The sequence below is a fragment of the Carex rostrata genome, chromosome 32 (assembly GCF_964058835.1).
Source record: "Carex rostrata chromosome 32, lpCarRost1.2, whole genome shotgun sequence".
NCBI classification, from domain to species: Eukaryota; Viridiplantae; Streptophyta; class Magnoliopsida; order Poales; family Cyperaceae; genus Carex; species Carex rostrata.
In genome coordinates this window covers 5,558,540-5,573,092 of record NC_135949.1, presented here as the reverse complement: position 1 = coordinate 5,573,092, position 14,553 = coordinate 5,558,540, and the positions used below count along the sequence as shown (strand labels likewise).

Genomic DNA, 14,553 nt, shown 5'->3' with positions numbered 1-14,553 from the left:
TTATAATAACCGATCATAATACTATTGGGATAAACAACCGATCCTAATGGTGTATATATTAGGATCGGTTCACTAAAAATGCCGATCTAAATAGTTTGTAGGATCGATTTTTTTGAAAAAAACCAATCCAGGTAGGTATTAGTGTCGGTAGTTTAATATAGCCGATCCAGATAGGCCGATCCTAATTCCAGTTTTTCCACTAGTGAAAGCAAAAATATATTAATTTTGTATTTAAAGCAATTGATTTATAATAAATCGAAGTATATTAAGAAATAAATCGGAGTATTAAGAAATAAACCGGGATAATAAGAAATAAACCGAAGTATTTAAAGCAATTGATTAAGAAATAAATCGGAGTATTAAGAAATAAACTTGGGCAGTTCATGTCAAATTCATAATATATAAAAGTTCAGTCGGTTCGATTATTTCGGTTTTGAAAATTTTCAAACCGAACTGAATCAAAATTATAATTCAGTTTTAAAAAGCAAACCGAACGAAACCATTAAACTGAAAAAACCTTGCTTTGGCTGTATCACCAAGTTTAAAAAAAACTGAAAAAATCGAACCTTTTGGTACAAACTTATTTGGTTCGGTTCAAAACTGATTAAACCAGACCCAATAAACACCCCTAACTGCTTTAGAACAACAAAATCAAAATGAAATATTTTTATGAACTCACACTACAATGGATCCCACTATCAGAGATCGGTTTCATTGGTCTCTAATACTTATGGCGCCGGTCGCTGATGCTAATTCCTGGCTGATGGTCAAAACCAGTCGCTGATGCTTGCCTGATGACATCACCGGTCGCTGAATGACGTCATCCCGGTTGTTGATAACTTATCAGAGACCAATTTTTTTGATCGCTGATGATTTTTGCTAACGTCGTGTAAAGGAATCAGCGACCGGTGAAACCGGTCTCTCATACCCAATATCGATCGCTGATACCCTTCTGTCAGTTTTTTTGGTTTTTTTGGTTATTTATTTTTTCCCCATTTAATTGATACCACACGTACCAAACATTCACATTGATCAAACAATAATATCAAATAATAGCTCGATTCAAATATAATATCAAATAATCATAACATACATAATAACTCGATTCGAATTTAATATCAAATATCGTACAACAATTCAATATTGACATACAACATGATGTCATATAACATAAATAAAAAGCCATGACATATATATACACACATTGATATTTTTCTACAAAGTTACAAACTCCATTCTATTTCTAAGTACTAAAAATTTACTTATTTTCTAAAGATGTTTCTTACATTTGTAGTGAAACATAGATTTCAGCGAGTTCTCTCCGAGCATGATGATCAACCATAAATCTAACAAATGCAAATAATAGTAACACCAATTAATAAAAAAGTACCAAGCAAGGAGGACTTATTGCGAGAAATTTCAACTTCAAACGATAAACTGATAGGGAGAAATTCAAATTATATATGCTGTATAGTATGCTGTTTTTATATTTTTGAAAAGTCTAACTTTGAAAATAGTTACAAAATAGCAGAAAAATCCAAATGGAGAAAACTTTGGCTCTAAACCACTTATTTTTCTGTCCTCTATCTAACTGTGTAAGTGAATTTTGGATTTGGACTTTTGATCAGCCTACACTGGCTGATCTGTCACAGGAAGCCAATTAGGGATCGTAGCCAACTTTAGAAATTCATTCCAAGAGTTTTACTAAGCCAAGTTTCATGTTCTTTATATGAAAATTCTCAGGACATGATGTTATATATGCTGGTAAAGTTTCATAAATTTTGGGGCTTCCTAGTTATACCAAACAGTAGCTTAAACACAGGGGTAAACTAGGAACAGTGCTGTCATTTTTGCTGTTTTTTCCCACTTCAAAGGCTGAACTTCAAAAATTTATTAAAAATGGCAAAAAAATCCAAATCGATCAAAATTTGAGCCTAAATTGCATGAAATTAAATCCTCTATCTGTCTGTCCTATTTATTTTACCATAATCAAAGTTTATGTTATCTGATTTGCTAGTTTTCAACATAAGGGTATTTTTGACACAAGGCTATTAAAATTTAAGTTCAAACATAAATAAATTCTAGTCTTCAAGTATTGAGAATCACAAGACAACCATGCCTTTTTCTAAATTTAATAAAGAAAAAACAAATTGGTTTGTACCTTGAAAAGTTAACAATCTCCATCTTCTCGGACTCATAGTATCTTGATAATGCCTCTTGTATAGCTGTCTCATGAAAATTCTATAAATAAAACTACCATTGATTCAAATAATTTCATAAGGAAAAATAAAAGAAAAACAAGAGTAAAAGAAAATAAATTATTTTTGCTTCTTTCATTCTTTCCAGCATACGGCGTAATCAGATAACTAGCTAGCAATACTAATCTCAATATCTGTTCTTCCATATTATGAAGTTGTAATATGTAAATTGTTTGCCCTTCAAGAAATACACACCTGGTACATATACATATACATTATGTACTTTCAGACAAGAAAAACAATTTCATATAAAATGAAGAAGAGAAATACCTGCAAGTGCTAAATTAAGTTCACCATTTCTTACTTCATCAGATTCCTACAACATAAAAATAATAATTCAAAACAAAGACAACACAATTTACACGGTAAAACAGAATAGAAAGAAAGAGGGCTCCCTTCCAAGTCCTGAACAAAGCCATTGATTGATCGATATATATGGAGCATAAACTATAAGATCAAAATCTAAGCTCTGTGGTAAGAAAAATTAAGCAAGGCTTGAGCTATGAATACAGAGTAAATAATTGAATTTAAGTGAAATATATAGAGAAACATATAAGAGAGAAAAACCTGGAGAACAAGCATCTCATTATTTAAAATGGGTTTATGGTCTTGTTTGATGCCTTTGCCAAGCTCCTCTACCGATACATGATTTTCTTCTACTTTACATGATGCATCTATGCAAGTTAATCTATGCATCTTTGTTTAGAAACCCAAATCAAACTAAAATTGGTCCCAAAATTGAGAAATTTGAGAAGAAAAACCTTGCACATGGAAGCAATCCATGTCGACATGAGCAATTACACGAGGCTCTTGATGTTTGTGTCTTGCCACTGGTCTTGGCTGGTCCGGCGAGAGAGCGAGAGAGAGATGATGAGGGTTGTCGGTCTGAGGCGAGAGAGAAATGTTTGAAGAAGAGAGGCGATCGATTATGGAGAAGGATTTGGGGTTCCGATTAGTAGCCGCGCGTTTTGAATTAGAAGGGTTCCGATTGGGATTCTGGCGCGGGGAGAGAGAGGTTCTGGCGCCTGCGCGTTTTACCTCAAAATTTCAGCAATTAAAAAAAAAAAAAACTTTAAGAGACCGGTTTTGGCACCGGTCGCTGATACCAGTAGTCGCCTAACAAAATGTAATTTATTTTTTATTTTTGAAAAATTTAGTATCAGAGACCGGCGTCAATTCCGGTCGCTTATACCAGTTGTTGATACTCCTTTCTGCTGTAATGTCAATGTATGATTCAGCAATTTTTGTGATTCTTCAAATAAGTGTAGAGAAGGTGAAAATTTGCACTGCCCTCTCATCTCCTCTCCTTTTCATTACACAGTGTGTTTTGAAACCCAGTCTATATAGCTTGATTTGTAATCTAATCAGTTTTCAAAGTTACATCATAATTTGAATGTTTTATACATAACATATCTTAAGTATAAAGATTATATTTATAACTTTAAATTTATTTTTGTTAACTGTGTTATTGTCACATATTTATTCTGAAAATAACATGTTCCGTCGGAAATACAAACAAAATTGTAGCATTTTTGTACTGGATTTGATTAGTCGAGGCCCAATAAAGCCCAAAATATAGGTGAAGACTAAAAAGTGAATATCCTAGCCCTAAATAAATTTTCACGCTTTCCTTGTTTAATTTATTTTCTCAGATGAAATAAATGATGGAGTCGCCGATCTTTATTGAAGAAAACAAAAACCACCTGTTCCATTGGTCGCCTCCAGTTCCCTTCCCTCTCTTCGTTTCTCTCTATTCCCATCGTTGCCACCCCCTCTCTCTAACACAGCCTCTCCTCACGAAACCCTGGATTCGGAAGAGGAGAGATGGAGCCTCACCGTCAGATCGTTCGAAGAAGAAGCTACCTCCCCTCCACACCCCTTCTCCCCTCGGATTTAGGCTTCTTTTCTTTTTGTTTTAGGCATATGGTAAGACTGTACAGTGCAAAGACGGCTTATTCTAGTATGATATTGATATGTTCAAGCCGATGTAGAACATGATATTTTGTCTGTTACCCTCGATGTTCTTAAAAATTAGTTTTATTTTGTGGAATTTGCGTCAAATTAGCTCAAATTTACATTAATTATTTTATTTGCATTATTATAGTGCTTGTTGCTTTTAGTATGATGCATGAGTAGTACTCTACTAATTAAAATTACCCAATTCACCCTTTTCTTGTCCTTGTTTCATTATGTAGATACTAATTATCTTACCATGTTTTTCTAAATAGCTAAAAGAAGAGATGAGCAATTGGAGATGCAAGAGCCTCTTCAATGGGGAAATCGGAGAATCAAGAGTGAATGCCTAATGAAAATGGTTAAGAGCAAGGAGAGAGATACCAAGCAGCTTCAAGCTTGAGGTGTGCGAGTATGGTGGGTCATGCAAAAACTGAGAGGTAATCATCCAATATTCATAACTCCACAATTGATGGGCGAGCAGGAGAAATTCTAGTTGTCTCAATGTATTAGAGATATACCAGTGAAAGAAAGAGTCAAAAGGCTATGGAGGATAATTTAGGAAATAAGCTTTTATTTTTATTTTTATTTTTATGGATATATACAGTGGGATTACAAAAATGCTGGTGATAGCAAATCATTTTTTCGTGTAAAAATATTCTTATGTTGTAAATAGTCAACTTATTTTTATGAACGTGTCAATTCTTATAATTGTCTGATACCAATATATGTGATCATGTAGTTTATTTTAGCTATTTGTTTCTAGTTCATTACTGGTGTTTTTCTCTATCTATTTAATCTAATTGAACTATCAGAAGTCTAATCTTGATTTGATTTTTGTATACTCTTATTTGGCAGGCTATTGTTGCGGTAGTAGTTGGTAGTCATTCTAAGGTAAACAATAATGCAATGTTTTGTGTGCTATCAAGCTTGCAAGTCTGCATTTTTTTTCTCTGTTGAAACACTTCCATTGCATTGGCTTTTGGTGAATTAGAAAATAGTTGTTAATCATTGATTGAAATTATAACAAGGCATGAACTTGTAGCAAATTTGAATGTTTTGTACTGATATATCTAAGTTTCAATTCGAGAATTGTAGTCATCATGTTTTGTGAATTGCAAATGATGATGGTTGTCAAATAGATAATATAGCTTGTTTACACGGACTTGTAGTTTTTATTTTTATTTTAAAATTGCAGTCGTCTATCTTGACTCATCATAATATAATTCAATTATTACGGTACCAACTACCAACATCGGACATGCAACTAAGAAAAAGGCCACTAATATATAATTCATTTGAAACTAATAAAACAAAATAACCTCAAATTATCAATTCTCAAAACATGACATAATTATTGAAGATTGCTAACTATTACATCTTGCTTTTACATGAGACCTCCATATATCACATTACACTTTCACATAAAAGACCTTGGTAATTTTCAGCTCCTTGCACTGAACTTTGTACCTACAAACATCAAACAATAAATAGTGTAAGCCACTGGTACGAACAAGCACGAAGCACTGTTCAGAGATAACGGCTAAAATGAGCTTACTGGTGTGGAATGGATACCACTGGTACGAACAAGGTCACCACTGGTACAAGGGAATCTATTCAGTGGCTCATTGAAGAGACAGATGCTTGAATTTCTTGAATTTTTGGGCTTAACCCAATTTAGGTTTTTTTTTTTCTCTATTACCTACCTGTTTTCAAATTTCTGTTGCTTACAGTTACTTATCAAGGCTCAACTGTTTTGAGCTTTTGTTCTTCAGTTATTTTTTCCCTTTTTCCATTTTCCTATGTAATTACAAAACTTTTGTAATTCAATCAATGAAATCAAATGGAGGCAGGACCTCTATTTTTTCTCAAAAAATAAATAGTGTAAGCCAAACAAACTATTAAAAGAAGAATTGTAAACGGAGAAGTAAAAGGAACCATCTACAAAGAACAAAAACTATAATGTAATCTTTAACATCATTCATTATGTTAGTGTATGGTAGGAACTATATCTAATTTGGGAATTATGTGCACGGACGCTAGGCAAGGTTTTATGTCAATTAAATTTGAGATTACTTTAGATTTGTCATTAAATTACAAGTAAAAAAAAATAATAAATAAACTAAGTGAGTGTTTATTCCACATCAGAGGAAATTTACAAGGTCAGATATGATATTTTTGTAATAACCTAATTAACCTAATGTGCTTCTTAAGGAGACGTTCAGATTTTGAAAATTAAATCAATTAAAAGCATAACAAGAGTTGTTCTCAAAGGAAGTTTTGTCATAAATTAACTTAATACACTTCATGTTGACATAAATTAGTGGACTTGCTCTGTCTCTAATTCATTGAACAATAAACTATTGTTTTTTTCCTTTATGCACAAAAATTGCACGTCTAAGGCTTGAATATATCTGTAAGCTCCTCTACCATTTGGATATTAACACGGTGACAATATGCAATTCAGATTGGGAATTTAGATCATCTGAGTTACAACGAATTCTTTGGTTGGCTGGTCTGAAAAAGAGTACTGATTGCACATAATTACTCCTGTTACCACACTACCTTCTTTGAATAATCTATGTGCTGCTTTATTTTGGTGAGAAAATTCTAATTTGAGTTTCAATGCGAGAATTGGATCAATAATTTCAGAGTAATGTCTTTTTGGATAAAGAGTTTTTTTTTCCAAAAGTGTTAGTGGAAGTAATGTGCATCTCGAAGAAATTCAAGATATACAAGAGAATACTCCTATAACTCAACAGGAACCACAAGATATTGTGGAACCTGTACACGAGACACTACCGCTACGAAGGTCGGATAGGGAACGTCGTATACCTCATAGGTATTTGTTGCTCATGATAGAACAACGCGACATATTATTGTTGGACAACAATGGGCCTATGACGACATTTCACGAAACGATGGTGAGCCCGGACTCTGATAAGTGGCTTGAAGCCCAAAATGCAATCCATGGAAGACAATCAAGTTTGGAGCTTGATTAATTTACCTAATGGCATAAGAACCATTGAGTGTAAATGGGTCTTTAAAAGGAAAATTGACATGGATGAGATTGTTTACATTCACAAAGCATGCTTGGTAGCAAAAAGTTTCAAGCAAATTCATGGTATTGACTATAATAAAACTTTTTCACCAATTGCGATACTTAAGTCAACTCGGATAATCCTAGCAATTGCCGCATACTATGATTATGAGATTTGACTAATGGATATCAAAACTGCTTTCCTTAATGAAAACTTGAACGAGGATATGTACATGACACAACCCGAAGGTTTTGTCGATCCAAATAATGCTAGGAAGGTATGTAAACTTCAAAAATCTATTTATGGATTGAAGCAAGTATCTTGGAGTTGGAATATTTGTTTTAATCAAGTGGTCAAGGAATTTGGATTCATCAAGAACGAAGAAGAACCTTGTGGTTACAAAAAGACTAGTGGGAGCGCACTTGTTTTTCTTGTTTTATATGTGGATGACATTCTGTTAATTGGAAATGACATTCCTTTGCTTGAATCAGTTAAAACTTTGCTGAAAAATAGTTTTTCAATAAAAGATTTCGGTGAAGCGACTTACATATTGGGAATAATAATATATAGGAATAGATCAAAAAGGCTAATTGCATTGAGCCAAAGTACATACATTGACAAAGTGTTGAAGAAATTCAACATGCAGGATTCAAAGAGAGGTTCCTTACCTATGTCAAGTGGCATAAATCTTTGCAAGAATCAGTGTCCTTCGACACAAGTTGAGCGAGACCGCATGAGTAAGATTCCACATGCCTCGACAATTGAATTTATCATGTATGCTATATTTTGTACATGTCCCGATGTTTCGTATGAAGATCATGTTGAACTGTTCGCATCGACTGTTTAGACTTTTAAAAATGAAGATATGCATAGTACCATGGCCTCGCTCATATGAAGTTGTTTTCCTATATATGCTAGCACTTGTCTTATGATATCTACTGCATTTTTAGAAGAAGTGTGCTTGGACTGTTCTTCATGTTGATCTATTTTTATCTTTGTATTTCTTTTCTAGTTATTTCTTTTGACGAATTAATCTTGAGGAATCGTCTGTGTCCACCGCAAGAGATTATCAGTGAATGTGTTACCATTATGGTTATGGAATTCAATTCAACTATGAAACAAATTAAAAAAACAATGAAATTTTTATGACAAGTTACATATTTCTCATCTCTGAGAACAGTAAATCTTCATCTGAATTTTTATTCCATAGTAATACAACTTCCAAACCATATAATGTTACAATAGAGTGGATTTTCATACAATCCAAGCCATCCTTTATTCATACAAACCAAGCCATGCATCCATTTCCAATCAGACGGTTGAGAGGAAATAATCGATGGCATGACAGTGGTCGTCTCAACTATAACAGTATGTTAACTGGTAATATAAAGATAGTTTTTCTTAACATAAAATAGACATATTAAGGACAATAAGTAATCACATAATTTGCCCCAACACAAGTAAAAGTACTGGACTGATCGTCATGAGCATAACTATACGCCTGGGGGCATGCATCTTTAAAAATCTTCGGGTAAGGCTGATCCTTGTTGGCGTTCACACATGCGTCTGTACTTTCGTAAGCCCCTCGACAGCAATACAGATCCGTGTTGAAGGCCTCACATGCACTCTTGCACGCGACAACTGACCCGTCAGGTCCTTTCTCCTGCAACTCTTGCGGGCACAAGGAGTTGATATTGGTAGCACATGAGGGTGAGGTGCAATCCGATCCACCCTGAGGGGTGATCGAGACCGGCACGTTGAATCCGTCAACGTTGCTTATGTCGTAAGTGTCTTTCCCATCACTATCTTGCAATGTAAATTCGGTCAGCGTCTTTGGTGGGACGCCACCAACACCATTGCATTCAAGCTGAGGTAGAAATTTAAGTTGTTTAATTCACAAGTATTTTTCTGCAGAAAGATGTCAAATATAACAGTGCTTCTTTTTATGATAGATGGTCTGTATTAGTGACGGATTTGTATGTTTTTTTAGGAAAAAACTTTTGCAAGGGCATGTAGTAGGTACTTAATCGATCTGATACTTTATTACTTAGGTTTTTTTTTTTGTAGTTGCAAGTATATTTTGTAGGTACCAGCTGTTTGGTACCGCCCATTTAAAGACAAGCATGATTTCAATATGAAATTGGTCAGCAATGCTCACTTTTATCAAAAAAAAGAAGAAGAAAAAAAGATGCCAAATAAAAATTAATTGTAGTTCGGTTGATAAAAGCAAGAGGCATAGTTATCATTGAAAACCTGGCCACCACAGTCGCCGGTGACGCAAGAGAACTTGCCGGAAGAATCGGTCATGCAGTTCGTGCGGGCCCACATGTTTCCCCCCCAACTGGTGGGCGCTTCAAGTGTCCTAGATGCTCCATTCTGGAGCTCAAAGCCAGTACTTGGCATCATCGGCAAGTTTGCATTAGAGATCAGCCCAGGCCACACAGTGTAGCCGCAATTGTTTTGGAACGTAAACGAAGTCGACATAACATCTGCGCAAGAAATATCGATCATTAATCCTCTTATATATTTTCTTAAATTTGCTTTCTTTGATCAAAATGACCTATATATGTGCAATTTATGGGAGATATGACAATGGTATATATAATAAGGAGAGTTCAAATGTTTTTATTTTTTATGCTTCCGTTATGTCTTTACTTCTTAATTTTTTAATAACAATTTTTTTAAAGCCTATATGTCAGAAAAAACTGTTACACGTGATCTATATCATTTTCTCTACATGCACATAAAAAAATTATCACTTTTGGGTATTGTTTTTATATGAATCAATAAGTTTAAAAATCAACTTTCAAATTTATCTATATCAATGTATTTTTGCAAGCTCTTGATACCGATCAAAACAAAGTCAAAATGTCGTAATATTTTATAGTGCATAGAAAAAAATTATGATATAGGTTAAATCTAATGGTTTTATTATGTTATTTAAGTTTTAAATTGATTAATGTTTAAAAAAATAAAAACATGACGGAGACACAAAAAATAGAGGCATTTGAATCCTCGTATATAATTAACACTAAATTAAAGCTGTAGTAAGTAAAAGAGACAAATATATGTAACCTTGAAAAAGCAGCGCAGGAATGGAGAACAGAAGCAAATACAATTTAAGCGTAGCCATTGTTGAGAGAGAGCTCAATAGGGTTTATGGATATGTCAGGTCCTTTTTATAGGAGACCTAAAAAGGCATGGAGAACAGAAACAAACTTTCATGCATTTGAAATCATCGAACAACGGTTTGTTTCGAGTCCTTGTCCCATTGGTATATTTGCTGTGTGGCAACAGATTCTTGGGCGAAATTAGCGATGTAATTGTTGTATTGATTGATTGCCAGATGCCAACCTGACAGTGAGGCAGTGAACGAATTTTTCTGTGTGATCCAGAATTTTCCGATTTTGAAAAATTTCAAAAATAATAAAATTTGGTCTCCAAGCACATTTTAATATGGAGATCATGTTGAGCAGTTCGAATCGATTGTTTGGACTTTAAAAACAAAAGTAAAAAATGCGGGACAATGATTGGGGCATGAAATAATGAGGCATTTTAGTCTTACTCATATATATAAGATTTGGCTAATATGCTATGGGTTGCAGTGCCGGCCCTGACCCAGGGCAGCCAGGGCAATGGCCCTGGGCCCCAAACTCCAGAAGGGCCCTGAAAATTAAAAAAAAAAATTGTATGTATTAAAATTGCAAAACAGAAGATCAATTATATATGTGATACGTTCACAACAAGAATGAGACACCTTTCGCGAGGATAAAAAAATGACTTTTTGCGACGGACTACTCTCATTCTTTAGCTTTTTCTTTTTGCGACGATACTTTTCGCGAGGGAGTACCGTCATAAATTTGTTTTTTCTCTCGCAAAAAGTATCTACATTGTTGTAGTGGTTGTTATTAAAATCTCTGATTGATATCCGTGAATGGTTGTATTAAAATCTGATTGATATCCGTGATTCAATCATTCCTTTTTTTTATTTTTTCATTTCACTGTTGGTCAAAGTTTCTTTATTTTGAAACTTTCAATATATTCTTCAACAATATTGCTCACTAAATTATACGAAAGCATATATGCCAAGAAATTAATTGAGGTTATACCAAGAAACAATCAACACTATTGTTCAACAATCAACGATGACACATCCAACGTGATTCCAAAAACCTAGAAAATTGTCAACGTGATTCCAGAAACCTAGAAAATTGTCAGCAAGCGCGGCAACGGCACGGCCTCTATATTGGATTGCTCTATCTCATTGCCTAGGTTTTATCGTTCTATTACTTTGTTTTATCTTTTAATTTTAAATAATATTTTCTAGAAAATATGCATTAGGTAGCGAAAAAAGAAATAGAGAATGATGTTTTGGTTGCTTATAGAGTTTTACTAACTGTACCTATTACTGTGGCATCTGCAGAAAGGAGTTTTTCAAAATTAAAGTTGATAAAATCTTATTTACGAACAACTATGACTCAAGATAGGTTGAATGGATTAACAATATTAAGTGTTGAAAAAAATATGTTGAAAACTATTGATGTTGAACATATAATTGATGATTTTGCTTCTAAAAATGCAAGGAGGGGTCATTTCAGATAAGATGTGGTTTATACGTGCTTTTTGTGTAGATACAAAATACAAGGAAGGTATTAGAATTGGTTTATCAATAAGCAAGGAGTAAGGAGCAAAAAACAAGTAGCAAGAAGCATGATATGGGTATGTTAATCATTGACTCGTTGTATGTGTTTTATTTTGAAGGGTATTAGCTTTATGTCCCTTATATTTTGTATGATCTATTGATATATCAATAAAAAAAAGTATTTATATTAAGATCACAAATTTTTCTCTCGCCCCGGGCCCCGAAATCTTCAGGACCGGCCCTGATGGGTTGTATAGAGGCCTCCCATGCTACGGCTCAATATTCGAGTTTTCAAAATCCTAACGGTCGATCCGAACAGTTCATCTTGTTCTCCATATTAATATGTGTTTGGAGACCAAATTTTACATTTTTTTGGAAATTTTTTACTATTTTTTTAGATTTATTGGAGACTCCACCTTCCATTTTCTTATTTATTTGTTTCCTTACTTCTTCTTCGTTTCTATACGGATCATAATGTAAATCAATTTTTTTTATTTCCTTATTTTTCTTTCTTTGTTTCTATACATATTGGTGTGGGCAATTTAAAATATATTTTCAATATATAATATATCAATGTGTGTGTGTGTGTGTATTCTAAATTAAAAACAAAGAAGAAGAAGAATACAAAATTGGAACGTGTGTGTAAGTATATATTTCTCTTATAATATGTGTGTATATATATATATCCTATACATACACATGATAACGCTTTTTATTTATGTTTTTTTTTATATCATATTATATGTCGATATTGAATTATTGTATGATATTTGATATTAGATTCGAATCGAGCTATTATTTGATATTATTGGTACTTAAAAATAAAGAATCATCATATCATCAAATTTTTATTAGAGATCACGATTAAAGTTAATTAAAAATACAAAATCATATAAATTTTCTATTAACATGTGTCTTAATTTTTAGATAATTATTACTTTCATTGATATATTTGTTTCTTATAATATATCCCGTTGCAACGCATGAGTATGATACTAGTATATATATATATATATATATATATATATATATATATATATATATATATAGAAAGAGAGAGAGAGAGAGAGAGAGAGTGACTAATGTGCATTCGTATGCATATGGTCCGATATGCATACGGTCCAAATTTAAAATTTCAAAATCCAAAACGTCGATCCGAACCATTTATCTTATTCTCCATATTAATATGTGCTTGGAGACCAAATTTTACATTTTTCTGAATTTTTTTACTATTTATTAAGCCACTTTGAAAATTGCTGATCCAACGATGGCTGTTGATTTTACTGTTTTGTTAAGCCACCGTTGGATCAACAATTTTCAAACTGGCTTAATAAATAGTAAAAAAAATTTAGAAAATATAAAATTTGGTCTCCAAGCACATATTAATATGGAGAACAAGATGAACGGTTCGGATCGACGTTTTGGATTTTAAAATTTTAAATTTGGACCGTATGCAATCGGGCCATATGCATACGAATGCACATTAGTCTCTCTCTCTCTATATATATATATATAAAGAGAGAGAGAGAGAGAGATGGGCTACGGTGAGTTGCGAAGTAAAGCGACTATTTTACTTCATGCTCATATTTTGCGATTTTAAAGTTCAAAACGTCGATCCAAACCGTTCATCTTGTTCTCCATATTGAAATGTGCTTGGAGACCAAATTTTATATTTTTTGGAATTTTTTTACTGTTTATTAAGCAATTTTGAAAGTCGCTGATCTGATGGTCCAGAAAATTTTACTGTTTTTCACTGTTCACAGCAAAACAACAATTTTCAAAAATGCTTAATAAATAGTAAAAAAATTCCAAAAAAATATAAAATTTGGTCTCCAAGCACATTTCAATATGGATTAAACGTAGTTGTCCTGATCCGTCAACGGTTGAGATTGAAGGATAAATTTTTGAATTGAATATTAGTCTCTAATCACATAATCTGTCTTCTTTTGATTAGATACATATATTTTATGTGCAGAAGTCTAAATTTAGTTAAAAATATACTTGCTACATAGACTATTACATGGTTTGTCACATTAAAATTGACTGAATCCCTATCAATTTGATTTCTTATTTCTCCTTACAGCTATCTTTGATTCTTACAATTAACTTATTTCCTTATTTCTTCATTTCCTCCATTTCATTTCTCCTTTTCCTCTATAGTTTCGACAATGAAAATTGAAATAATCATATATTTTTGGATTTTGTTTAGGGCTACTGTATTTTTGTGAATAGATGAATAACATATCTTGTGCTGATAGAAACAATCCTATATTTCTGATCTGGAGAGAAAATGAAGAATATCTAGAACTTTCGTTTAGAGAAATAATATGTAGAGAAATTTCCATCAAGAATATATATGTAGAGAAAATCCTTATTTAAATTATTTAATCATATCTTTTTCAAATTTTTTTCTTTAATCATTTCTCATCTAAATCGTTTAATGACTTGTCTTGCTTGTGGAGAAAATTAGATATTAAATTGCAATGATACTTCAAGATTTTTTTTCATGTTATATTTGATATGTTTTTTATTATTTGTTGTTGCTTCTTTATTGTTATTTATTATTTGAATTTTTTTTTCATTTGTGTCTTTTATGTTCATTTAAATATTTTTTAATTTTGTATGAATGTCAAATAAAAAAAGTCTTTTCATATTCTAT

At 32.7% G+C, this 14,553-nt stretch overlaps 1 protein-coding gene and 2 long non-coding RNA genes across 3 annotated transcripts; 1 reads left to right on the top strand and 2 right to left on the bottom strand.

Annotated features, from left to right (window-relative positions):
* Nucleotides 1–2,211: 2,211 nt before the first annotated feature.
* Nucleotides 2,212–2,945, bottom strand: LOC144548198 (uncharacterized). Its single transcript, XR_013509284.1, has 2 exons — nt 2,826–2,945; nt 2,212–2,727 (listed from the first exon to the last, which is right to left on the bottom strand). It is a non-coding gene; the product is annotated as an uncharacterized LOC144548198 (long non-coding RNA).
* A 1,006-nt stretch (nt 2,946–3,951) lies between these two features.
* On the top strand, nt 3,952–4,966 carry LOC144548164 (uncharacterized). Its single transcript, XR_013509271.1, has 2 exons — nt 3,952–4,184; nt 4,487–4,966. It is a non-coding gene; the product is annotated as an uncharacterized LOC144548164 (long non-coding RNA).
* A 3,426-nt stretch (nt 4,967–8,392) lies between these two features.
* Nucleotides 8,393–10,485, bottom strand: LOC144548193 (thaumatin-like protein 1). The gene is made up of 3 exons (XM_078296896.1): nt 10,328–10,485; nt 9,506–9,741; nt 8,393–9,119 (listed from the first exon to the last, which is right to left on the bottom strand). The coding sequence occupies exons 1-3, from the start codon at nt 10,383–10,385 to the stop codon at nt 8,673–8,675; spliced, it is 741 nt and encodes a 246-aa protein (XP_078153022.1). The 5' UTR covers nt 10,386–10,485; the 3' UTR covers nt 8,393–8,672.
* Nucleotides 10,486–14,553: the final 4,068 nt, after the last annotated feature.

What these genes read in the sequence shown, in the direction of transcription:
- LOC144548193 (XM_078296896.1), bottom strand. Translation starts at nt 10,385, where the DNA reads ATGGCTACGCTTAAATTGTATTTGCTTCTGTTCTCCATTCCTGCGCTG. An exon ending in TCCTGCGCTGCTTTTTCAAG is followed by an intron (nt 9,742 to 10,327) that starts GTTACATATATT and finishes TTTCTTGCGCAG; the next exon opens with ATGTTATGTCGACTTCGTTT. An exon ending in CCGGCGACTGTGGTGGCCAG is followed by an intron (nt 9,120 to 9,505) that starts GTTTTCAATGAT and finishes TTTCTACCTCAG; the next exon opens with CTTGAATGCAATGGTGTTGG.